Source organism: Sparus aurata, chromosome 20 (assembly GCF_900880675.1).
Source record: "Sparus aurata chromosome 20, fSpaAur1.1, whole genome shotgun sequence".
NCBI classification, from domain to species: Eukaryota; Metazoa; Chordata; class Actinopteri; order Spariformes; family Sparidae; genus Sparus; species Sparus aurata.
This window is the reverse complement of record NC_044206.1, coordinates 20,786,419-20,812,543: the sequence shown is the minus strand read 5'-3', so window position 1 is coordinate 20,812,543 and position 26,125 is coordinate 20,786,419. Positions and strand designations below refer to the sequence as shown.

The 26,125-nt window shown below is 43.3% G+C and overlaps 1 protein-coding gene across 1 annotated transcript in view; it reads left to right on the top strand.

Annotated features, from left to right (window-relative positions):
- The window catches only part of rnf213b (ring finger protein 213b), a 35,307-nt gene extending 9,240 nt beyond the window's left edge, over nt 1-26,067 (top strand). Inside the window, exons 15-65 of the mRNA XM_030399604.1 lie at nt 168-333; nt 435-608; nt 695-838; nt 949-1,574; nt 2,537-2,696; nt 2,806-3,023; nt 3,519-3,662; nt 3,744-3,896; nt 4,311-5,619; nt 5,814-5,998; nt 6,089-6,241; nt 6,779-10,603; nt 10,696-10,832; nt 10,919-11,017; nt 11,126-11,238; nt 11,338-11,451; nt 11,551-11,597; nt 11,703-11,859; nt 12,071-12,206; nt 12,359-12,547; nt 12,633-12,766; nt 12,894-13,069; nt 13,143-13,346; nt 13,796-13,983; nt 14,072-14,192; nt 14,539-14,639; nt 14,845-15,024; nt 15,346-15,491; nt 15,579-15,678; nt 16,111-16,222; nt 16,480-16,684; nt 16,843-17,030; nt 17,298-17,420; nt 17,538-17,639; nt 17,727-17,960; nt 18,285-18,369; nt 18,468-18,502; nt 18,597-18,700; nt 18,782-18,932; nt 19,016-19,181; nt 19,844-19,929; nt 20,043-20,291; nt 20,553-20,685; nt 20,813-20,896; nt 21,111-21,291; nt 22,007-22,208; nt 22,300-22,377; nt 22,556-22,753; nt 23,635-23,724; nt 24,943-25,121; nt 25,655-26,067. Of these exons, the coding sequence (XP_030255464.1) occupies nt 168-333; nt 435-608; nt 695-838; nt 949-1,574; nt 2,537-2,696; nt 2,806-3,023; nt 3,519-3,662; nt 3,744-3,896; nt 4,311-5,619; nt 5,814-5,998; nt 6,089-6,241; nt 6,779-10,603; nt 10,696-10,832; nt 10,919-11,017; nt 11,126-11,238; nt 11,338-11,451; nt 11,551-11,597; nt 11,703-11,859; nt 12,071-12,206; nt 12,359-12,547; nt 12,633-12,766; nt 12,894-13,069; nt 13,143-13,346; nt 13,796-13,983; nt 14,072-14,192; nt 14,539-14,639; nt 14,845-15,024; nt 15,346-15,491; nt 15,579-15,678; nt 16,111-16,222; nt 16,480-16,684; nt 16,843-17,030; nt 17,298-17,420; nt 17,538-17,639; nt 17,727-17,960; nt 18,285-18,369; nt 18,468-18,502; nt 18,597-18,700; nt 18,782-18,932; nt 19,016-19,181; nt 19,844-19,929; nt 20,043-20,291; nt 20,553-20,685; nt 20,813-20,896; nt 21,111-21,291; nt 22,007-22,208; nt 22,300-22,377; nt 22,556-22,753; nt 23,635-23,724; nt 24,943-25,121; nt 25,655-25,793 (12,723 nt within the window). The 3' untranslated portion in view covers nt 25,794-26,067. The remainder of the gene's footprint in view (nt 1-167; nt 334-434; nt 609-694; nt 839-948; nt 1,575-2,536; nt 2,697-2,805; nt 3,024-3,518; nt 3,663-3,743; nt 3,897-4,310; nt 5,620-5,813; nt 5,999-6,088; nt 6,242-6,778; nt 10,604-10,695; nt 10,833-10,918; nt 11,018-11,125; nt 11,239-11,337; nt 11,452-11,550; nt 11,598-11,702; nt 11,860-12,070; nt 12,207-12,358; nt 12,548-12,632; nt 12,767-12,893; nt 13,070-13,142; nt 13,347-13,795; nt 13,984-14,071; nt 14,193-14,538; nt 14,640-14,844; nt 15,025-15,345; nt 15,492-15,578; nt 15,679-16,110; nt 16,223-16,479; nt 16,685-16,842; nt 17,031-17,297; nt 17,421-17,537; nt 17,640-17,726; nt 17,961-18,284; nt 18,370-18,467; nt 18,503-18,596; nt 18,701-18,781; nt 18,933-19,015; nt 19,182-19,843; nt 19,930-20,042; nt 20,292-20,552; nt 20,686-20,812; nt 20,897-21,110; nt 21,292-22,006; nt 22,209-22,299; nt 22,378-22,555; nt 22,754-23,634; nt 23,725-24,942; nt 25,122-25,654) is intronic.
- Nucleotides 26,068-26,125: the final 58 nt, after the last annotated feature.

Here is a 26,125-nt window from a genome sequence, read left to right as displayed (position 1 = left end):
TCAGAAAACAACTAGAAAATAAAATGCGTTCTGCCTGATCAGGTCCTGAGAAAGATCTATTTTCATTTTTTAGAACTGCTGCATGAGATGTGTAAAGTACATTTGTGGTGTCACGTGATCCACTTGGGTGCTGATGTATTTTTAAATAAGGGGATATTTTTTCTCAGAGGGGAAAGGAAGGAGACCTGATGCAGAGTCTCAGCTCGAAGGTGAAGGATCTTCCTCTTGCTGTCACGTCTGCTCTTGTTGTTGAGTCAGCAGCACGATTCAGAGACAACACTGTCCTCCAGCTGCTCGATCCACAGTCCGCCATGAACCACCTGCTGTCTTACGGTACTTAATTTCTTCATTTATTTAATTGATTTATATGTGTATATATTTTATGTAGTCTTTGCTTTTGCATTTTCATAATGTTCACTGTGTCATTTTTGTAGGCCCAGCTGAGTGGAAGTCGATCCAGGTGGATGACACAGCTGCACAGGTCGTCCACAGCTGTGTGACTGCAGTGCACGCTCTGGTGGAGTCTCTGCTTCAAGGACACGTTTCAATGGGACACCTACAGATCTGCCTGAATCATAAAGAGCAGTTTAAGAGACTCTACCAGCAGTGTATGAACCTAAACATGATAAGCAGCTTTGCCCTGAGTAGAAAAGAAAATGTATTCATTAATAATAGATGCATTTGGTTTCCACAGACAAGATAAACAACAAATCTGAGACAGTTGGTGTTGAGGCTGTTTTGGCGCAGAGAGAGAAAGATTTGAACGCTTTCATGGTCCAGAACCAGCAGATGGATATAGTGATAAAAATGATGGCAAAGGTTACAGAAAGCATCACAGGTAAGTTTAATTAAAAAACTAACTAGCTGATAAACAACTTGATTCATCTTAAGGTGCAGGATTTGTTTTATGCACTGTTTTCTTCGGTAACGTGGTTCTTGTTCAAACAGTTCCTGAGATGTCGACAGTTGAGAAGCAGCACACTGCAGATCTGAAAAATACGAGCCTGAACAAACTGGTGCGCGTTCAGTCCATTGATGCTGACTGGAAGTTGGGGAAGACGGGCCCTCCTCAGGTCATTTGGTATAACCCCTGTCTGAAGGTCCTGAAAATGGCCCGCGAGATGTACAAACTGCATCACAGCACCCTAATTCTGTCCTCCTGGGTAAAGGGGGCTGCATCTTTGGTGTCAGCAAGGCAGCTGTGCTCAGCCCCCATCTCGGTCACCCTGACCCAGGTCTGTGAACACATCTGGGAGCCGCTGCTGACAGAGTTTTCTCGGCTTGGTGTCAGCATTGCAAATGCAGACATCACTTTCAAGCAGCTCGATCAGGTTTTGGTGGAGTCTGGCGACCAAGGAGATGGAAAACTAATGAAGAAGGAGCTGAGTCTGATGTCTGAGACATTGAGTGAAGGGTTCAAACCTGAGGAGAACTGGGTGGACCTGAGACTCAGACAGATCCAGGAGTATCGGCAGCTCCACGAGGCAGCGGCTGCAGCCAGTGCGATGCTGAGAATTGCAGAAAAAATGAAGCTTTCTGGGAATTTCACAGAAATTGACACTCTCAGCCAACTGGTAATTATGTCTTCATTACAAAGGAACTGAGTGGGAGTGGGCTAGTCAATTTGTTTTTTATCCACTATCATTAGAGATGCATATTCAACATATTAATATAATTAGATTAAGATATAAAATAACTTTATGCGTAATATACTGCGCTCACACTTGAGTTGTGTCATATCACATAATCAGTCATGAATAAAACGAACATGTGAACAGGAAAAATGAACATGTTTTTATTTGTTTAAATCTACTCAATCATACTTTTATGAGAGCAGTAATAGAGAGGAATTCTTAACAGGGTTCGTACGGGTGCTTGAAATCCTTGAAAGTGCTTGAATTTCAATGTTGCATTTTCAAGGTCTGAAAAGTGCTTGGATTTTAGTTTAAGTGCTTGAAAGTGCTTGACATTATAACTTTGTGTCTTGGAAAAACTGGGATCAGACTGGATAGTTTGCTTAGTACAAGGAGAAATAAAATCATTGTATGTGTATCATCACATAAGCAGCCTGGTAGCAATAGAAAAGGATGGCTGAGGAGAAGGTGAATTTGATACAATCTGGACTGATGACATGTTCAATATTAATAGACTTTGATGAATAAGCGAACAGCTTATAAAAGTTTATGTCAAAGAAAATTACCAGGTTCTCTCAGAACTCTCCTTGTCTTGGTGCAAGTGTGCCTGAAGAACGCCAAGTGAGTTCCCTTTTTTGGGATAAAACTTTATGATCTCCTTTAATTTCTAAAGTTTTTGCTATTATGAAACATCATTTTAGATGTTTACAGCATAATACAATGTACATAATTGTGATAAAAAGTGAAAAAAAAATCATGAGTATATATATTCCTGTAGATATGTGTTTTACCCCAGCGAGAAGGTACTGTAAAAGTTTGAAAATGACCCTTAAAAGTGCTTGAAAAGTGCTTGAATTTGACCTTGAAAAATGTGTACGAACCCTGTCCTCACTATTTTACAGGAAGAAGACACATTCAAGCAGAGGGCCCTGAGGACTCTAAGTGATGACCTGTTTCGTGCCAAACGCCAACTCTCAGGAGTCACCAAGCAGCACACTGCCTGCCTGGAAGAGTTTCTAGCGAGCCAAACTCTGGTCACTTGGGTCAGAGAGAACCTTAAAAGTAAGGTGCATGCATGAAAAAGGAGTCACCAACTTAATGAAATAACATAAACTGTCTTTAGCTTTGCAGATGCGATGCATTTCTCCTCACTTTTCTGTCCCTTCAACAGATATGAGCGAGGTGAAGGTCTACGTTGAGCTGGCTTCCATATCTGCTGGAGAGAATGACAAAGAGATCGACCAAGTGGCCTGTTTCCATGATGCGGTGATGGGCTACGCTCCTCTGCTCTTCGCCCTCTCCTCTCAAGCTGGATTTCAGGAGTTCATGAAGTGTGCTCAACAGGTGTGGGACACCCAGGGCCGAGATGAGAAGCTGCCAGACAAACTGGTATTTACTCCTCCATTGTTTCTACACAGAACATAAAGCAACTTTTCCGCTGTGTTTTCCCAGCAGAAAAGTTGAGTCAGACTCAACTTTTGGTCAAGCACAGCCCGATGTCAAAATCTGGGCAGTTTAGGAAGAATAAAAAGCTTGTGTATCATGAAGCATCTATTAGTTAGTGTCCAACGTGCAGCTTTGCGGTAAGGAAATGGAGATCGAGATCAGGGTCAGGGCTTTAATAGTTGCTCTTTGTCACTTTTATGTCTAATGGGGGTGGTCAAATGGCATTTTGTAACAATACTGCCACCTTCTGTATTGAGGGAGGGCTAAAGATCCCAACTTGATTTTACACCACCATCCGGCATATGTTAGTTGAATGACACTCCCACATCACCGCACAATCCTGCAGTGTTTTGCTGCCCCCCCCCCCCCCCCAGATTTGGTGTGAATGCAACCTTACTGTGGCAAAGTGACGTTGATGCCACATGTTTTGTTTTCCAGAGAGAGTCCACTCGATTGCTGAGCTGGCTGCAAACACTGAAAGAGACTCACGGCTCTGTGGAACAGTCGTCTCTCTCTCTCGCTACTTCTATTAATGCTCATGGAGCTTATCACATCGGATGGACTGATCAGAACACAGAGAAGGTAAGTGAACCATCTCCCATTACAAGATAAGTCAAAGATGTGATGTGGAGGGTCTTGCTTAGATATGTCTTATTTTCGCAGAGATGTCTACAAAACATGGTACATGTAACAGTGAAAACAGATGAAGAGGTGAAGAGCTACAAGCTTGACGAGCTGCTGGAGCTACAGAACAAACTCATGCTCATGTCGTCCAAAGGGGAGCATGGCCGAGAACAAGTCAACAGGTTCACAGAGGTCAGTGACACTATTCAATCTTTCAGTGTGAAACCTCTGCACAGTGAGAGGTTATTTCGATGTTGACTGAACTACAAAGTGGCATAGCTTCTTGAATGGTCTCATGTTGTTGTATAAAATCAGCTTTCAAGCTAGTTGGATAGGAGTGTAATTCCAACCAGGTATAGTTTGTATAAAATATTTTTCTTCAGTGATAAAAGTACACAGTAAAGAGAGGGGTGTCGATATAAAGTCCTTGAAGTGCCACGTAAAGGATCTCTCTTTGTTCCCAACACTTTTTCTATCGTCCACAGGACATGGGATGCTGCTAGTCTTGAATTTGAACGAAAGCAGGATTTGAGGTTTAATGTTTCGAGATATGTGTTGAGATTCCAGCTGAATAAACCCTTATAATCGTGTTCACATTTACTGTAGGTTTTTGAAGGGGTTCAGAGACTGGGCACCATCCTTCTTCAGATGCAAACATCCGGTAACATGCTCTTCAGGGAATGGCACACAGAGGTCCAGTGCTGCCCACAACAGCAACCCTGCATCAAAGTTACCTTCTTATTCCTGATGGGTAGAGAGATGGTGTACAATGGTGAGGTGACTGAGCAGCTACAAAAGCTGGCTCACTCCATGGACAGCTGCCAAAATGAATGGCGTTCCTTCATCAGTGAAATGCGCTCCAGGTTCATCTTGCTGAATCACTACACCTCAGAGCAGATGGTCTACCTATGCCACTGGATACACAAAGTGTGTCAACGGCAGGTATCGGTTCCTGCACAGTTATGGCATTTACTTTTCCCAATAAAGCCTCAGTGCACACTAACTGATGTCAGAGTTGCTTACGCTAACGCAGCAAGTATGACTTCAGAGCATGATGAATTGGAAGACGTTGAGTTTGATGATGAAGATCAGTATTACGAACATCTTATAGACTCAACGCCAGCTTCATCAGTACAGAGTGAAGAGGACGTGGAAGAAGCTCGTGATTTAATGGAGTTTTCTTCAGAGGATGAAGATGATGGTGTCATGAACTGTGAGGCTGATGGAATCAAGGAGCACGATGAGGACACTCTTGAAAAACTCTGGCATAAATTCAAGGACGACATGCCACAGTACCTCAATGAGCACTTGGACATCTCAACTTTGGCCAACTTCCTGTCATGCCTCTATGAAATGAACCAGCAGCACATGCTCAGGAACTTTCCACCAGTTCTCCAGGAGGGAAAGCCCAATCTTGTGCTTTGTCCCACTGCAGAAGTTTTTACCACCATCTTGTCTTTTTACATGGTGAGTCCAGAGCAGCCTCTGCCATCTACTGATGAGGTCCTAGTCTGCAGAGAGGAAACCACAGAGGAGGAAGTGGAGATCTTTCTCCGCCTGGCTCTTGGCCAGGGCTTCCGGCGCAACTCACAGAAGATACACTGTCTTGTCAATCCAGGGCTGCTGGGATATGATGTCAGTGTGGCCCTCGGGGAGCTCTTTGAGAGTCTTCAGAGAAGTGCAAACCCAGATTATCGTTTGGTGATAGTCAGTCTGGTTGTGCACCAGCACAGATATGTGCCCTCTTTCTTCAGCAATGACAAAGTGCAGGCTGGTGTGAGTCTAACAGCAGAGATTGCCAGGAAATATCTGCATCACCACTTCACACAAAACATGCTCCTACACAACCCTGTTGCAGTTGTCTCTCCAGATCAACTCTCAGTCTGGATGGTGTCATCTACACGCCCTGCTGTTGGTAAGGGAAATCCTCATGGGCATGCCATACTGAAAAGAAAAGTGACTAGAATAGAATTGACTTGTTCTTAAACTGCATTATGTTTTGTTAAATGCTATCACATGAAATCTGATAGAAACACAGGGCTATCAGTCACAATATTCATATGAGTTTTTACAATATATTTATTTTCATACATCTTTTTCAATACATAGGGAAATCCCTTTATGTGGATCGTTTGTTTGAGAAGTTCCAGCAGAAATCTCCCAGAGCAAAACACATTAGGATCAGACTGATTGAGCCATGTGTTGATATTGACTCCTTGATTAAGAGTCTATCAGAGGCACTGGCACCCTTGAAAGAACAGGACCCTGTTCTCCTGCATATTGACACAGCTGGGGTACGTATGCAAGCATTTATCTCTGCAGACAACTTGTTCTGTTGTTGCTTGTACTTCAGAGTCTTCTTTTTCGCTTTTGTTGCCTGTCAGGTTCGTTCAGGCCTGGAGGAGCTCCTGTTCCATCTGTTAATCCTGGGCTGTTTGACCAACAGCCACGGGATGCTGTGGAGGCGGAATGCAGCTCACTTGATCACTGTTGAGGTCTTACGAGCACCAACATTGCATCAAAACCAGCCAAAACAGGTAGCAACATCTTTTTCAGTTACTTGTCATAAAATGTTGTTTTACAATGTCATGTTGTTTCATGTATCTTCACACATTGAGTTGACTGGCAATATACCATTTTTAACAGCTTTTTAATGAGAGTATATTCTCATATATTCTATGACCTACCTATCACAAAAATAGGACAGATTCTATCATAAGTGCAGTGACCCTGCATTAGTAATAAAAACTGTCAACAAATGCCAAACCAAATGCCAGCGGAAGAACTTAAAGCATTGCTTAAACCATGACAACAGTTTCCACGCTTTGGTCTGTATTCTTGGGGAGCTTTTAAAGTTTAGAGTAAAAAATGTAAACTCGAATGGCAGTCACTATAGTGTCCACCTCTGCCAAGGCTTAACAGTCCCCTTTAATTTAATCAAGCCTAATACAGTAGCAACCTCGAAACCCTTGTATCCCATCCTCCAGCCAAGTGAAATAAAGTAGTAAAGCAAAATTGCAAAAATGACTTTGTTTGAAATTGTTTTCATAAATCTGTTTCGTTTGCTCATACAGGTGAAGCTTGGACTTCTTGACATTCTGCCCACCATCCATTGCAGACCCCCAAAAGAGGTGAAGGAGTTGTTGGCCGGCAAAGGGTTGTTGAAAAAACAGAAATTTGATCCACTCATGGATGAACACGAGTTTGGCAGCGAAGGGATTCAAAGGCCATATCAATACTTACAGCGCTACAGCAAGAAGCAGAATCTGGATCATTTTAACTACCAGGATGGATCCAGCGAAGGAAATCCTGTTGATTGTGTCAGTCACTTTCTGTTCTATTGTGGTCTGCAAAATCCATCTTGGGCAGAGCTGAAGAACTTCTCCTGGTTCCTTAATGTGCAACTGAAAGACTGTGAGAACTCAGTTTTCTGTGATCCAGATTTTCTGGCTGACCAGCTGCCTGGTTTCAAGGGCTTCATTGTGAAGTTCATGATTCTAATGGCAAGAGATTTTGCCTCACCATCTCTGAACACATCTGATCAAAGTCCTGTGCTGCACATCGATAACAGTCTGGAGGATGACCTTCTAGCCCATCTCACGATTCGTAAGCATTGGGAAAATGAGTCTCATCCATACATTTTCTTCAATGCAGACCGATCCTCGATGTCTTTCCTCGGCTTTAATGTGAAGATATGTCCGAGACGAAACACACTCAACGCAGTTGAGCCTCACAGCCCCAAGGTCCTGATAGAAGATGTGATGTCAAAAGAACTTTTTGATGGTTTGGAGCGTCAAAGGATCTGTCTCACTGAAGACTTCGATCAGCTGCTCCGGCCAGACAAAATCAAGAGGATTTCATGCGTTGTTGGTGCAAAGAAAGGAATAAGAGACAGACAATTTGATCCAGACCCAACATATGAGCTCACTGCTGACAATGTGATGAAGATGTTGGCCATACACATGAGATTCCGGTGTGGAATTCCAGTTGTCATCATGGGAGAGACTGGCTGTGGAAAAACTCGATTAGTCCGTTTCCTTTGTGCCCTGCAGAGGGAGGAACGACCAGTAGAGAACATGGTACTGGTCAAAGTACATGGTGGAACTACAGCAGAGATGATTTACAGAAAGGTGAGGGAGGCAGAGAGACTTGCTGAGAAGAACTATCGAATGCACAAGCTAGACACCATTTTGTTCTTTGATGAAGCCAACACCACAGAGGCCATTTTTGCCATCAAGGAAATCCTGTGTGACCAATCAATGAAAGGACAACCTCTGAGGACAGGCAGTGGCTTGAAAATAATTGCTGCTTGCAATCCTTACAGGAAGCACTCACGTGAAATGGTGGAACGTTTGGAACGTGCAGGTTTAGGATACAGGGTGAGGGCAGATGAAACCGAAGACCGTCTTGGCAAAGTCCCTCTGAGGCAGCTGGTGTACAGAGTTCATCCTCTCCCTCCAAGCCTGGCATCTTTGGTATGGGACTTTGGTCAGTTGAGTGATTCAACCGAACTTTCCTACATCAAACAGATTGTCCAGAAGAAAGTTCAAGACCATTTTTTGCCAGTAATCTGCAAGGACATAATTTCAAACGTGTTGGGAGATTCCCAGAAATATATGCGGAGTCGGAAAGATGAGTGCAGTTTTGTGAGTCTCAGAGATGTGGAAAGGTCCATGAAAGTGCTAGTTTGGTTTTACCAGCATTGCGAGATCCTTTTCAACAACTGCTCTCAGCTCAGTGAGGCCCATAAAACACTGAAGTGCTTAATTCTTTCAGTTGGAGTCTGCTACTACCCTTCCCTAGTGGACAAAGAGCAGTACCTCTCTGTAATCTGTAGGTACTTTCCAGACCCTCTCCGCTCTTCGGCAGCATTGCAGGAAGAGATTTCATCCTGTCAAGACATCTTCCTTGAGAACATAAAGACAAGGGAGACCATTGCCAAAAATGTTGCACTCAAAGAGAATGTGTTTCTCATGGTGGTTTGCATTGAGCTCAGAATACCACTCTTTCTCGTTGGCAAGCCAGGCAGCTCTAAGTCTCTTGCCAAAACAGTGGTTGCTGATGCCATGCAGGGCCAAAGTTCTCACTGTGAACTCTTCAAGAACCTGAAGCAAGTTCATATGGTCTCCTTCCAGTGCAGTCCTCACTCAAGTCCTGAGGGCATCATAGGGACATTCAGGAACTGTGCCCGCTTCCAGAAGGACAAAAACATGGAAGAGTATGTATCCGTGGTAGTGCTTGATGAGATAGGCCTAGCTGAAGATTCTCCTCAGATGCCCCTGAAGACCCTTCATCCTCTCTTGGAGGATGGTTGCATTGACAATGACAAGCCAGATCCACACATGAAGGTTGGATTTGTAGGCATCTCTAACTGGGCTCTTGACCCAGCAAAAATGAACAGAGGCATATTTGTGTCCAGATGGGATCCAAGTGAAGATGAACTTGTGGAAACTGCCAAGGGAATTTGCTCATCCTCAAACCAAATTCTCCTGAAAATCAAGCACCTCTTCCCATCTTTGGCAAAGGCCTTCTTGAGCATCTGTAAAGAGTCCTCAAAAAATCAGTTCTTTGGTTTAAGGGATTATTATAGCTTGGTCAAAATGCTCTTTGCCGCAGTCAGGTCCACACAACAGGAACCAGATGGTGGACAGTTGGTAGAGGCCATCTTGCGTAACTTCAGTGGACAACCAGAGGATTTTGACCCTGTCATATTCTTCCAAGAAGTTCTCCAGAACATCATGGAAATTCCCAGACCAAGCACCTTGCAGATGGTGAAAAAAAATCTTGATCATGACACCAACCAGGAGAGCCGTTACCTCCTTTTGCTGACCACCAACAATGCAGCTCTCCATATCCTTCAGCAACAGATCTTTGCCAACGGAGACTGTCCACCACCTGAAATAATCTTTGGCTCGGGATTCCCAAAGGACCAAGAATATGCCCAAATCTGCCGTAACGTTAACCGAGTGAAAACATGCATGGAAACTGGGCGTACTGTCATCCTTCTGAACATGCAAAATCTTTATGAAAGTCTGTATGATGCCTTGAACCAGTACTATGTTTACCTCAGTAAGCAGCAGTATGTTGATCTCGGTCTCGGCTCCCACAGAGTCAAATGCCGTGTCCACACAAACTTCAGACTGGTGGTAGTGGAGGACCAGAAGAAGGTCTATGAGCACTTTCCCATGCCCCTCATCAACAGGCTTGAAAAACACAGGGTGGATAGGAGTACGGATCTGGAAGCATGGCAACACAGAGTTCTCCATAAATTGAGGGAGTGGGTGAAGGAATTCTCTGGTGAGGATTCAGATTTCAACATGTCTGACATTTTTGTTGGCTACCATGGTGATGCCTGTGCCAGCGCTCTCTTGCAAGCACTAGAAAGGAGAGCACAAAATGCAGAAGACAGTGCAGTAAGTCAACAACAACAGGCTGAGAAAGATGACTCACTGAAAGAAGATGAAAACGGGACACATGAATCAGACGGACAAAAGAAGGAAAACAATGGGGATGTTGATCAGTTGGGTGAAGAAATGGATGTACAGATTGCTGAAAATGAGCAAGACATTGAGTCATTGGAAAAGAATGATGATGAATCCACTGAGATGTGGGATGATGAGAACAAAGTTATGTCTGAGAGTGAAGAAATGATGGAGATTGAAGACAATGCTGGTTCTGCTGAGGAAAACAAGGAAAAAGAAGTCTTGGATTTAGCTAAATGTCTTTTGTTGAACTGTGCCACCCCTGATGGAGTGTTGAGGCTCAAGTATTCCGATTTAGCAAGACAGGAGAAGGAAAAACTCCAGAAAATGTACTTCCAGCAACAGCATCACCACTCTCTCCGAGATTTCCTGGAAGATTGTCTTACCAAGCATCAGGGGTCCAGCAGGTTTCTAGAGGTAGGCCATAAACCACTGCTCCAATGATGTTTTCATCAGTTCTTTACAATCTGAGTGTTGACATCACTCTCCTCTTTGTGGTTTTTTCACAGATTACAACATTCTCCAGCTTGTTAACAAGATCAGATGTAAGGGTTGTTGCCCATGCCCTGGGACTTCATACGGACAGGATCCTCCTGCTCTCGCTTCACCAGTTTGACACTGAGGTCTCCTTCTGCAACAAGATACGGTACTAACCATTCAGATATCAGCAGAATGGCCTATTTATTATATTTCTCATTTTAAACCCTTGCCTTACTGCCCTCTCTTTTTCAGGGGCTTCCATCAAGATGCTGGTCACTCTCTTCACATCCTCTTAATCCAGATGGACCTCGAGGAATCCCAGTGCAGTGATGAGCTCATAGCCTCAGCAAAGTAAGGCTCAGTGTCCAGATTCTGAACAGACGTGATTTTATTTGATCATCATTGGAAAATGGACATTACTGGTGTTTCAGTTGAGATTATGGTTCCATCTGCTTCCAGATATTGCACCATGAATTACTTGATGTCACTTGAGGATCAGACATGTTGGGTGATTTTCATTGTGAAGGTTTCTCGGATCCCAAGTCAATCTCAGTACATTGGTTTCCAAGGAGGTTAGTGCTATGAGCTTTATTGTAATCCAGTTATTTGCTGACTGCATTTTAGATGACGTTTCTCAAGATTAAAACCATATTGTGTTTTTCATGTCAAAGGAATCTGGCATTCCGTGCATATTGATGACCTGAGGGATTCAGAGGACATGAGCCTGAACCTGTTGGGTTTCTGTGGAACGCTCATTAGCAACCTACTCAACCCTGCGCTGTCAGGTAGAAAGTGTAAATCTTCTGAGCTATATTTGGGAAATATAGTGGTTTCATTGTTCTCTAGGCCAATTTTTACTGAAAAGTATTCCCGATCTTTGATAGAACACGATGACGATGGACAAACAGTGAGGAAAACAAAAGATGCCCAGGTAGATACAAACCTGAGTTTAAGAGTAGATAAGCTGTTCCTTTTGAAGTGTTACTTTCTAGGGTTTTAGTGGTACTTAAAATTGTATTTACTTTTGTTCAAACAGGCAGATAGAGTCCATCTCCATAGCCTTTCCTTAGTGCGATCATGTATCCAAAAAGCTGTGGGTTTACTGAGGGACACCAACGGCACGGCATCACGAAGCATGCAGCGGGTACAAATCCTTCTGAATCTTCTGGGACCTGGTCTTGGGAACATCGGAGGTAAATGCAGTTATCTGAGAATGATTTTAGTTTGTATGATACCCTAATACCATAAAAAACATTGTATTTGCAAGGCTTCGACAGAGTTTGTTGATCAGAATAACTTTATTTGTGAATTAACGTTATTGTTAGATTTGCCTATAAGAAGCCAACATTTGAGTCAGACTTTGCATCTCTGACTGGTTTTTACCTGATGTCAACTTTATTAAAGCTCACTTCCAGGAGGCGTTGTTAAGTAGGCTGGCAGAGGCTTTGGCACAGAGTGAAATGCAGATGGGCTCTCCTAAGGAGTGGGTGAGCATAGAAGCCAAGAAACGTCAGGCTCTGCAGGAAGGGGGAACTCTGAGGTAAAATTAATTAACAGGAAACGTTAAAAACATTCAGATCCACAACCATATCCTGTTTTTAAATATTTGGCACATTAATAAACACTCTAGTAGCACTTTCTTGGGTCCACTCAATGACATGATCACCTTTCTTTTGTGTCTTTCACTGGCAGACATACCCTGTGGCGTTGTCTGCAGTCCACAGTGACACCAATATTGGCCAACATGTTGGAAGTTATGGACAGGTATGCCAATCTGGACCTGCTCTCTGATGGCAGGCTTGGCCAGGGCTTGTTAAATCTGTGGCTGGACATCCTGGCAGATTCACAGATTTTGGACCTTGCAGCTCCTCAGAACCCAAGGTATTGTGGATTACTTCTTTTGTATAATCCCCACTGTAAATTTGAATCAACAAAAGGCATCAATTTGATTTAATTTAATCTCCAGTAAGTCTGACCAGGAGGTGCTTGTGCAGCACTACTTCATGCTGGATGGTGAAGAACAACCCTGCGCTGCTGCATTCAGCTGGCTCTTCAGACAGCACCTTGAAAGCCTGTGGGACGAATCAGAATTTATGCCAGGTTTGAGTGGTAGTATTTTTTTAGTGACTAAATGTACAAACCTATCAAGAGATCATTAAGTAAATACTATACTGTGGGGTATGGTATGGCTTTAAATAAAATTCTGGCTCTCATAATTGATCTTCAGTAACAACAGAGGGTGGCACAGGGAGGATTCTTCAGTTTGTGAGCACCGTCAACAACAGCAGGCTGGGCAGTCACTTACAGAAACTCACAGCCGAGGAGAGACTGGAGTACGGCCAGCACTACCTACAAGACTTTCTGCTGCTTTCATTGAGGATCAAGTCAAAGGACGAGCTTAGGGTATGGATAGTGTGATGTCACACAGTGAAATAAGTGATCTCTATTTTGGTAATAATCTTGACTTTTTCCACAGGTGCTCACCAGGGCCGTGTTGGGATGTGTGTCCGAGCTTCAGACGTCCATGGGTGCAGCCACTGACCTGTCTCCTGCTTGGATACTGGCTGCTGTCAAACATTTTGCCCCAAGACTCGACACTCTCTGCCACATATTTCTGCTGCAGCCAAAGCTCATCACTGACGTCTTACAGCAGGGTGAAAAGAGGGAGCCCCAAGTAATGGTAAGGCTGAAACTTTTTTATTTTCTGGTTTCTGTACTCCTCTATGACAGAAACGTGACTATATTTGGCTTGTGGACAAAACAAGATATTTGAGGACCTTATCACTGACAATACAGACATTTTGTAGACCAAACAACTGGTATAAATTGGTTTGGAAGGATGTGTGCTAAAGGTATCAACCCTAGTGTTCTCTCTAGTTTCAGCTTACAACAAGTCAAATTACCACCTGTCAGTTTTGCATCTGATGGGATTTGTTTCTCTAACTGAGAGAATTCCTGTCACCCTTTACTGTAATGTAATACTAGTGATAATGTAGAATTCTAACATGGTAAATCTTACATGCTAAACATGAGCATAATAGTATTCTATAGTTTTTAGAATGCTGACTATAGAAATGTAAACGTGCTTTGATTTTCTAAGGAGGGGGAACGTTTTTTTATATTTGGCAGGTGCAGGACATCTTAGCCCTTGGTGTCTGTGTCGAGCAGACACAACTTCTGAATGTGACGTCCCTGCGAGAGTGTGAGGCCTTTGTGAGCAGAGTGGAGTTCCTGCAGCCGTGTCTGGACAGAGCTTTCGGTCAGAAATACAGAACTCTCTGTAGCGCCGGCTGTTTGCAACATCTGGATGCCATTAGGTGAGTCTGGCAAGCTGCAGATGTGCAGAGAGAAAAAAGGCTCTCAGTGATTCATGTTTTATTTATCATCTTTTTTATGCTCTCTCAGATCAAAGTGGCATGGGATGCTGATTGTTGCAGCTTTCATTCAGCACGTCATTTTAAAAGATAAACAGAATGACTCAAGATTGAGTGAACTGGCTCTCAAACACTGCAACCTCCACCTGAATGTGAGTAAAAATGAGTCTTTATCTTCACTGTCGTGACGTTTAATGTCCCCTGTAGTCTCACTGAGCCACCTGTTAGCAACTGCCTTTTTTAGAAAACATAAATGCTGTAGAATTCAAGCATCTAACTGAGAACGCATTCAAAAAACAAATTGACTTCAAGCTAGGGGAACTTACTATGACTTTCAGAGCTGAGGAATTGAGGATTCAGAAATACAGTTTAACAACCATACTAAAATGTTTTGGTAAATCCATGCGGTCAGACAGGAGGGAGATAAGTGGGAAAAAAGCTTCCCATGTTATATATATTTATATATATATATATATTTTTTGTTCTTATTTTTAACAGCTGATGCAGGAGTCACCTGATATCAGCAGCGAGGACACATTGCAGCAGCTGATCCGGATCCTCAATTCTTTTCATGACGAGTGCATCAGCAGGGACCTGAGGTCAGGATCTGCCTTTACAAATGTCTCAGCTTAAGGGAACATCTGGACTTTTTTCCAACAAGCTATCTGAGCCAAAAGTTCACAATGCATTTTGAATCTACATGAGAAACAAGTAGAAACGCATCACCATGACGCAGTGTGATGTTTTTTTTTATTGCCACTGTGCAGTAATTGATCTTGATTGACAATATTTTGTTCTTTAAAGGTTCGGCATTTCCTGCCCAGTTTGTCTTGAGGCGTTCACAGAGCCGTGCGTTCTGCCCTGCCAGCACGTCTGCTGTCTGCCGTGTCTCCAGCGCTGCATTCAGTCAAACAGACGTTTTTGCCCTAAATGCAGAACGGACCTGCCGCCCGACTTCAAGCCGGCTGTTTCTCACAACATCAAGTGAGTTCAGAGCGATGCCTCATGGAATTTGTGAAACAGGACTCAAAATGTATTTTGCACACTGAAATGTGACACATTTTTTCTCACAGTACATATTTTGCAGAAGAAGATTCTATTTAGTAAAGCTATTATGACTGCACTGTTAGCACTGTAAAAGCTTTTGATTAGTTGTTAAAGCCTTTATTATAAAAACTCTTGTACATCTAAATAAGGTTATAATGAATAAGATAATGAATTTAAAAGGGTTAGGTCCAAGGAATTGAAGAGTCATCCTCTAAAATCTTCCAGCTTCTCAGTAACGTCTGTCTTTTCATGGTTCAGGGCAGCTCTTCAGCAGCAGGCAGCCATCAGGGACTGCTGTAACTCCTTCTTCCTGGAGGTGGTGTCCAGGTTCTGTCTGTCAGAAGGGCAGAGGCCTGGAGAGGGAGTGGTGGAGCTGCTCTTCTCCCTACTGGTCACTGCTAACGGTGCGTGACCAATTAAGTCAAGGGTAATAACCTGATATTTAATGTGTTAAAGAGGAAGACGAGCTCTTACTCTTCTGTGTGATGCAGGTGATGTGTACAGGACGAGAGAGCTCACTCCTTTCCTGGAGTGTGTGGATAACAGTCCAGTGGTGAGATCTGTGCTGCCAAAACTGCTGTTGCAATACAGGTGAGGGCATGAATCCAGTCAATCAGTTTGAAAGCAGCAACACCACAGTAGGAGAATAAGAAAAATAAAGTATGATTCCTTTTTTCTCAAGGAGAATGAGATATGTGAAATATGAGAGACATAATCAGATTTTTGTGCTCTGATAGATGGAAATTGGGGTGTAATGAAATTGATCCAACCGTGCAAACTGAGGCAATGTGGTTCCTTGCCCCCCCCAAAAACATGATTTTTAAGTGTTTTCTTACAGATTTATGACTTAATAATCTCATACATTGTCTCTATCCAAGAATATTACCCTCCTCTCATGTCTCTGTATTTTCCTCTTTACCTACAATGGCCCTCATACGGTGTCATAAACATTCAAATAAAATATCTCAGATTTTTACTCACTTTCTATAAACTGCATGTTTTTAAACGTAGTCTATCCGTCAGTTTTGACCAGGTGAAGGCTCACATTCAGAGCTACCTAAAGAACCTGGAGGAGAATCTTCTGCTCAGTGAAGATCGCACTGAACTCTACCTGCTGTTTGTCAACTGCTTCCAGGTAAAAGGCTCAGACTCACTCCCACTGTGCTTCCTGCATGAACACTATGTTCAAAGTGATGATAATCACAATTATTATTTTTGTTTCTTTCATTTTGGCCTCATGTTTGACGGTAAGTAGTCCTTTTGTTGTAAACGTGCCTTCTCCAGAGATCACGCGTCTCAGTGGTGACCTCTTTTTTTTTGTTTACTGTGGATTCTATGTGTGATTCGGCTGAATGCCGTCATTTGTTTTGAATAATTTTCTGTTTCTCGCAGGACTCTCTGCTGTGCTCAGGAGCGAGAGAAGTGGAACAGAGCGGAGAACAGCAAAGACAAGCAGAAACCAGATTCCTGAGCCGGATGGCCAGGAAACAGACTCCAAACAGACAAGAAGACCCGGCAGAGTTCCTGCTCAGCGTCGCCAGGCTGAGAATATGTCTGAGCAACGCTGCACGGCTGCTGGAGAAAGCTGCAGTTCAAGGTGTGTGAAGCTGACAGTTTAGGGTGTTTAATTGCACTCTTTCTACAATGCAATTTGATGCATCAATACAGAGATTCTAAATTTCATCAAATGTAATGTAATTTTATTTAAAAAACGCAAGTGAAGAACAGGTTTTTCTGTATCTTTATGAAATGCAGGCAGACACATAGTGGACGCTCAGTACCTGCAGGAGTTGGAGGCACTGTGTGAGTACAGTGGTAACGGCTGGCACAGGGTTTACCTGCTGCGAGCCCTGCACAGACGCTCTGGTAGGGAATGCATACTGTCCCTGATGAACAGTCCAAGATGGAGATGGGTCTTCCCTCCGAAGCTCCTCGAACTTCAGGTATCTCAGAAACACAGCCGCTAAATTGTGAAAAAATCATTCTGATAGTGTCTTTTATAACAAAAAAGTTGATGTTGAAGACTATGATAACAGGGAAATATTCAAAAACTGCAAAAGACATATTTAAAGGTGGCATTTTTCAGCATTTTCATGACATTATCGATTATCATATCATCTAAAACATGTAACTACGTTGTTCTATTTACTCCGTCTTCATGAAGAGGGAAAACAATCACAAAACACTAAAACATTCCTTTTTGCTCAAAGCGGAGGATTCCAACTAACATGGACAACTTCCTGTGCTGTGGGACGAGGTACCGAGCTGTGAGAGACGCCCTGGCCCAGTTTCTGCTGGAAAAAAAAAGTGACACCTTCATGGCTGAGATTCAGGTCAGAGAGACTCCAGAGCTGATAGGAAGCCCTGTGACAATTCTTGATATTCTGCTACCATCAACTTGTTTTCCTGTGTTCCTCTGTTACATATCTACTGTTTTATTTCCTCCTTAGAAGCTGAGAGGTTCTCAGATCAGCCTCCTGGCCCTGGCCGTGTTCAGACAGGTCACCTGCCGCTATAAATCACCTGACGGCAGCATACATCCCTCCCCACAGGTCACTATACAGGATGTCTGGTGTGGATTGTGCCTTTTTATAAATGTATTTCCACTTTTTAACATTTTGCTGTATTCGATCTTACAGGAGATGGAAGGACTGAAAGAACTCCTGAAACGCATCCAGTCAGTGGAGTTCAGGGACTTCTGCAGTTCTCTTCTGTTGAATCAGATCGGTGCACCGGGCTCAGGCCTCAACGTCAACATGGCTAAGAGACAAACCCTCCTGGAGCTGCTGGTTCATCTGGACTCTGTGCTCCTCAGTGGAAATGCTCTACTGGTTCCTTTGTACCAGATAGCCTCCCAGCCTCAGAACGTCACAGTAAGACACTTCTTACCTACTTCCTAAATGGGCAGTCCACCAGTTTTACAAATAAAAGTCAGTTTGCTTGCAGTTAGTACTATTTGGTCAGTGAAAACAGTTCCATAATGTGTTCAGTTACTCTGGAGAAAAAATAGTCCTGATGTTGTCAGAGAGATGTCATCAGAGCAGCTTGAGTTTGGAGACGCCTGTCAGGAAGTGCAGGAGTTTAAAGATGTAGGTGTTTAGCATGGAGGCAGAACCTTACAAACAATACAAGTGATGTCTAACTAATGTCAGAAATTACCAACTGAGCTTTTGACTCAACTTACTTTTTCCTTCAAGAACTCCTTTCTGCCCACTATGCCTGATGATCGCAGTAGTGAAGCTCGCCAGTGGTTGTTGAAAGAGAGAAGATTACAGGAGTACTGTAAGTATATGTAATTATCAAGGGTTATCTCTGCTCTTATCACGTCTTTATAAATGAGTCACCTCGTTGTTTATTAATATCTTTTACATAATTTGCAGTTTGTGCCAACGGACATTCAATATTTGTCGGAGAGGTAGGAGATTTTTGTGTGTATCTCTTTGCAAGCATTCCTCAATATTGAGAAATTCTATCAGTATTACGTAATACATTTCTGTATTGTCCCATAGTGTGGTAGACCAGTGGTTACATCCAAATGTCCAGAGTGTGGAACTGAAGTTGGTGGCGTTAATCACAACCCAGTCGTAGGATTTACAAAAAACACAGGACAAAGGTATTAATCTCTTCAGTCAGCCAGCTATGTCAGGTATCAGTGCTTGATTTCATTAGTGTTCCTTCTTGTGTGTGTGTCAAGAGTTGGAGATCGAACTCGGACAGGACACATACTAGGAGAGGCTAATCAGAGGTCTGAAGCCCCTGAGAGAGAGCTGACTACTGCTCAGTGTTGCGTCCTGCGGCTGTTGACTCACCTCGCCATGCTTCAAGGAGCCATAAAAAATCAAAGAGTGAGACTTCAGCTGACATACTATAGGTATTGAGAAGACAACATTATGTGACGTAATGTAATGCTGTGGTGTTTCTGCTGTAGGGCGTTGCTGACATGATCCACCCCAGGCCCCGTGATGTTTTCAGCTTCCTGTGGGAACATCTTGAAAAGGACATGAGTGTGTTGAGGAAGACGCTGGATCAGAACCCGGACAACACGGCTGTTGCTGTTCATTTGATCCTCAACACCTGCGCTGAGTTCACTAGAGGTGAAACTGACATTCCGACATAGTTCATCTAACACATGCAGTCTATCCCTGAATTGTTCAGAAGTAGCTCCTGCATGGGGTCACATGTGAATAGGAGCAGGGTTTGACAGCCACCTCATCACCTGGAAACTGTTGTGCTGTAGATTCAGTCTGTAACTTTTCAGGAGATTATAGTGGTCTGACAAAAACACAGTTTCACATTCATGCAGGAAAAAAACATTGCAAGATTCTGCTGATGGTGGTAAGCCAAGTATCCAGAAACCTCGAGATCCCAAATTGACATCGATGCTTGACACTTGAGTTGAACTTTAGTACCCACTTCAGACAGGTTGCACACTAAAACTTTTAGCTTTAGATTTCAGCATAAAAAAGGGTGTGAATAACATTGTTTAAAGTCCCAGCCACCTCAGTTGTTATGAACATTTTATTTAAATAAATAACTGAAAAACTGCTCCCTGCCGAACATTTTCCTAAAAAATAAGCGTGTGCACATTGCATTACTGCCATCTGCTGGAATGTCCATTGCCCCATCTATTCTGGCATTGCCCTGGCATGTGTTTAGAGAGTTTAATGTTATCTCAGTAATTAACCGGGATCTATGTGTCAAAGAGGCTTGTTGTTCATGTGAAATACATGTGACATGACTCTGAATGTTAACACAGGTCACCGCGGGGATCTCTCCTCCAAACAAGGACGGCAAGAGTGGGAGAAGCTCGTTTGTGGTTCTGCCATCAACCCAGTACTGCAGGTGAGGAACGCAGACTTTTAAAACCAGTCCACCGGTTGTTTACAAGTCAGTAACACAAAGACAGTGTGCTGTAGGATGATACAATCTTTTCTCTTACACTTGCATGTCTTCAGGATTTGCAGAAGAATCTGTCTGAAGCTCAGAGGAGAAGCAGTGAGGACGATGGACTTGCCGGAAGCCCCTTGATGACTCTCCTCCACGGGGATCCGGGGAACATGTTGTCCCTCCCCTCTGACTGCCCGACACATTGCTCCTCTTTCTGGACTCTGCCTGAGATGATGACAGTGGAGCGCTTCTCTCAGCTGGTGGGGGAACTGCAGGGACGTGGCTCCTTACCCCTGCTCGTCCTGTTCCTCCAGAAGGTACTGAGCGTCATCAGGACAATGAGATAATCAGACTGCTCTAGACCAGATACGACATGCTAGGTACAATGAGGAGTAATTATCACAGCTGATCTCATGGTGTGAGAATTCTGACTCAAGTTTCTGTTTCTCTGTCAGAGATACCATGTTAGATATCAGACACACAACAAAACAGTTATTATGTGCGTATTACCATGTTAGTTGTGTTTCCGACATCAGTGACATGTTGTTTTTGACTCTGTGTGTGTGTTTGTCCCACAGATACACTGTGTGAGGCAGCTCCATCACCTTCCTGAGCTGGCTGCTCTTCAGTCAGACCTGCTGAGGGCGTTTCCTCTGACGTCAGACGCAACGCCGCAAAGTATCGCGCAGATGTTACAGCAATTACCAGCAGGTATAAACAGCCTTTCATTTTCAATTGAACGTACAACAACAAAACTATAACTCAGACCTCACTGCTGACGTGACGCATATACGGACACACGCTGGCACGGACTGAGCTTTCCCGTTGTCCTCGTTAGGATACCAGAAGAAGATGCTGCTTGAGAGGGTGGAGAGATTCATGAAGGTGTGGAACAGCCTCCGAGCCGAGGTGGCAAACAACGGTGAAGCATCTCCCTATTAACATTTAACGTTAATGTGTGAATGTAAAATTCTTGTGGCACCCATGAACCGAATTGAGAAAAGGCGTTAAACAGTCTTGGACTGAATCACATTCAGATGAATCACCGATAACCCAGAGGAGTGATTAGTTGTGTCCTGCACGTCTTCTTGTCTTCATGTCTTTTCTCCCATGCCTGTGTGTATATATAACAACAGACTTGGGTGTGGATGATGTGAACTTGTGTGAGAAGGAGCTGACGGCCGAGAGCTCTGGGGAGTTTCTGACGCCGTGTCGGCACGGACCGGGCTCGTGTCTCCGAACTCTGATCGACCTCCTGTTGAACACTCACAACAGCCTGGTGAGAGAGGCCAGGAGGGCGAGCCGCCAGGAGGACAGGTCAGTACAGCAGGGCCAGTGTCAAGTTGTTGTTCTTCTTCTTCTTCCTCTGTTCTCTTCTTCTTTTTCTTCCTCTCTTTTTCATCTTATCCTCAATTTTTTCGTCTTTCTTTTAGTATTTAATAAGCCTTCAGACTTAGGACTGTGGCTCAGTGGGTAGAGCTGGTCGTCTAGTGATCGGAAGGTCACCAGTTCGAAACCTGGCTCCCCCTAGTTGCATGTCGAAGTGCCTTGAGCAAGATACTGAACCCCAAATTGCTCCTGATGAGCAGTTGGCGGCTTGCATGGCAGCCTCCGTCATCAGTGTATGAATGTGTGAATGTGGCATGTACAGCGCTTTGAGCTGTCATTAGACTGGAAAAGCGCTATAAAAATGCAGACCATTTACCATCCTTGAGCAAGATACTGAACCCCAAAATTGCTCCTGATGTGCAGTTGGCACCTTGTGTGGCAGCCTCTGCCATCAGTAAGGGTCCTGCGATGAGCTGGCGACTCATCCAGGGTGTACCCTGGCCTTCTGCCCATAGAGTTAACTGGATTTGGCCCCAGTAACCCCTGCGACCCCTTGAAAAAAGGGGGATAAAAGCGGTAACATCCCCGCTACCCTCACGGAAAAAGCAGAAGAAAACAAAACGAAAAACTTGGACTGGATGTATGACATCTTCTCACCTGTAACAACATTAAACTTATGATTACTGTGGTTTAATTTCCCCAGCGAATACAGTGTTCCTTTAGAGAAGATTTCAGAGACCCAGCTGACCCTCTGCCACCCAGAGAGGGAGCTGCTCCCTCTGGTTTTATCTCACTGCCAGTACACCCTGAAGAAAGGCGGTGAGACGGGCAGCAGCTACGACCTGCAAGGCATCCAAACCGAGCTGGTCCGTCGCTTTCTGGCTGGAAAACCAATTATCCAAGCGGTAAAGCGATCTAAACTAATCACGCAGCTGCATGCAGATGTCAGGTAATGCCACGCTCTCTGCTAACTCGCTCTGTCGTCCTCTTCATCAGGACACCTCGCGGTACCTGAACAGACACCTGCAGGATTTCTCTGTGGTTCTAACCGAGGTCAGAGGCAAGATCTGTCAGGTAAAACCCTCACTTCAGGATTTTATGGTACCACAGTCTTCATCTGGAACTGACTAATGCCAGCCCAAGAATGTTCACAGTAGTTTCCCCTGTAGGATTTTGTGAGGCCGCTCTGTTAGAGGTCAAATTCCTTCCCTCACACTCGTCTCAGTGACAGTTCCTCCGTCTGTGCTTTCAGGAGCCGCTGAAGGGATCGGTGAGCAGCGCCATGAGAACGGTGCTGCGTTCATTCACGGACGTGTGCGACGCTGTGCGCGTGGTGGATATCGGCCTTCGCTTTCTGGGCAAGACGGGTGGAGATCCTCAGGGTCAACTTCTGTCCTACCTCACTGATTCACTGCAGATGGGGCCACAGATTTCCAGCTCTGTAGCCAAGGTAGAAGCCTCCAAAGCCACAGCTATTCCCATTAAATCAGTGCAATGCAAAGAATGTGATTATGAATGGGATATCATTTTGTAAGCAATGCACTGTTACAAACAACCCTCCCTATAAGAACTCCCAACTGTTTTGTTAAATAAAAATGTTCATCAGGCCTTACTCTGACTTAGAGCTGCAACTAGTTGTTGATTAATCAATCAATCAATCAGTTGTTTACAAGACAACTAGGATTTGCTGATTCTCTATGTCATTTATGGCCATAAATAAAGAGTCTTAGAGATTTTGACTGTTAGTTGGACAAAATTAGCTATTTGAAGACGTCACTTTAGGCACTGAGACACTGTGATGCACATTTTTTTTCCAATTCTTTTCCAAAGTCTAAACGACTAATCGATAAATCTAAAAAACTAATTGGCAGATAAGTCAATAATTAAATTAGTTGTGAGTTGCAGCCCTGATCTGATCTCAGTGTTTGCCCTGGTGATGTACTACTAACTTAAACATGGCAGATTAAACTCCAAAACAGTCATTTACATGTTTTGGTCTATTGACTACAAATCAGTTTAGAATTTTTTTCTTCTTGGAAATGTTTCATTCCAGACATTCATTGGATGCCATTCATTTTGGAAACTGTGACTTATTGCTACAGTGCAGATGATGCTAAGATAACGTAACATGCAGGCATTGTGATGATCGCTGTGATGGATTACACAAGTCAAGCAAGTTTTACAGTTTTTACATACAGAAACAAATGGAAGCTTGTGGCTGTGGTAGAAGAAAAACATGAAAAACATTTGAGCTTGTGCAACCCACATTTAAAAGGCCCCACTGATACGACTTTTGACACACTAAACCTGTTTGTTTCATTTTTGTTTTAGAGTCTTGCAGAGAGCAAACTGGAGCACAGCATATCTACCTGGCAGCTCCTGACTTGTTGGAAATCTGAGCTCATCCTGAACAGAAACCAAGTATGTATTTATAAAATCATACCCACTCAGGGATTTACTGCTGGATTTGGCAGAAATCCAGTAGAAATACAATTATAACAAAGAATAACCCATGTTAAAATGTTGCTTTGGTGAAATTGGAAATCACCCATAAGAATAGTGGTTCTAGGATTCCAAGTTCTCATATTCGAATCATTTCCTGTACAAAATGTCACTCTGCCCATCATGATCAGACTTTGAAAAATCTTTGAGAATTCGGTCCTGATCCCATCCTACATATTTAATGTGCAGTTTTACCTTTTTTTTTTAATTATTATTATTGATTAACTTTTTTTTTACTGGAAACATCTGGCAGGCCAAAATGAACCTAACAGCAGCCCAACTTTTGCCCGTGGGTCCAAATTTGGGCAACAGGGCTCTGTACTTTTTGTCCGATGGCCATTGAAACAAATTCTGCTTTGGCTCCGATGCAGCATGTAGTCTGCAAAGTACCTAGTAACTAAAGTTATTAAATACATTTAGTGGAGTAAAAGTACAATATTTGACTCCAAACTGTAGTGGAGTCGAAGTATAAAGTAGAAGAAAATAGTACAAGCACTCAGTTCTTGAGTAAATGGGCAACAATCAATAAATCAATCAATCAATAACCATCATTAACAAAAGGTCAATTAATATTTAATTAAACTTTAGTTTATAGTTATTTGTCAACAAACAATAACATGCTTTATAAATCATTTATTAAGCCATTACAAAGTAATGAACATCGGTTTCAACTTACATTAAACTCAAATAAACAGTGGCTTAATAAATGGTCCTTAAAGCATTTCATTGTTTTTTCAATAGTCAAGTAACTATAAACTAAAGTTTTATTAACAATGACTTTACTTTGAATTAATTATGTTTATCATAAAGTAGTATCAGTCAGTCACAACAGTTAAACCATACACATGTTAAGCCCTTGTTAGACCTAAAACGCAATATCCATAAAAGAAACTCTCACGGTGACCACGTAAAATGGTTTCAACTCATTATGTTCCTCTGCTGGCTGCTGACTGACCCCGGTCAAGTATCTGGGCTGTAATCCTTTGAAAGTGTGCCTTCTTACACGGCAGGCGCCCACTGTTTGACCCCAATAAAAACTGAATTTTAGGAATTGCACCGCAGCTTCCGCCCCAAAAGCACTTTCTTGTTGGCATCACATTAAACCTTGATTGCACTCAATTGACGACCGTGTTTCAGGACCCGTTTCAGAAGCTGCCCACAGTGTTCCAGAAGAAGCTGTCTGAGGAGGAGAGGAAGGAGCTGAAGGCTTTCCTCGCCGTCACAGATGTCGAAGCTTTCACTTTGGAGCTGCATGAAATACTGCTGCTGAAGACGAGCAACCCCGTGCCTGACGAGGGCTACCGGCCACAATGGGAGTAAGCACAAGCCATTTGTACCCCCCCTCCCTCCCTCAGTGGTAAAAACACAACATTATTAACCATTTGTGAGTTTTTGTAGGAGGTAATTCACCAAATGGTAAAACAATGGCAAAACATTTGCATTATTGACATTCATTCCCCTGGTTTACCCAAGAGGTGTTTTTACGAATCAGAATTTATGATGAGCTCATGAATGTCAGAAGTGTGCCTGTTGTCAGTTCAAAGATCACCGCCCTAGTCTGAAGGAATCTCACTGATCCTAGACAGCTTTAATCAGAGTAAAGTGTGGAGGTCTCACCCGGGATTCTCCCCTGGGATTTGGAGCCTATTGACATCCAGGACCAGAGTGTGACCCCTCCAGGCGGCCATCTGTCAAGGGAAAGGAGCTTAAGTTGTATCCCCTCCGCCGCAGGTCTTCTCTATTGAGGCAGCAGCTGGGCAGGGAAGTGAATAGGAATGCGTGTGGTGAAAACAATGGATGCAGTGCTAACAGTTGTTTTCTTCATTCCCTCCCTCCCTGCTGTCTCCAGCATCAGGTCCACCTTGGGGAGCCATTTGGATGAGAAAGACCTTCCACCTCTGCTGGAGCTCGACTCTCTGCTAGAGACCATCACCCTCGCGCAGGGGGCTGACGTGTGGAGGGCTGCTGTAGAGTTTAGAAAGAGATAAATCATTTCTACTGAAAGCTGATTTTATTACTTTTATGTGATTCTTTTTGTTATTATGATATATTTTGCTAATGAGATTTCTGGATTACAACTGACTGTTTATCAGTTGATTCACTGCATATTATGAGGGTAAATATTGTTCACATTTTGAGATGTCTTATTTGTTAAGGGAGAGAGAAAGTGAAATAAATAAATAAATAAAGCAAGTCTTTTTTTATTATATCATGTTCAGTCTGTTAATGAGGTATCGGGGAACAATAAATACATTAAATGAATGACGTGGAACTTTGTTTTCTGTGGAGGATTTTTCCCAACAACACAGACAACAAAAAA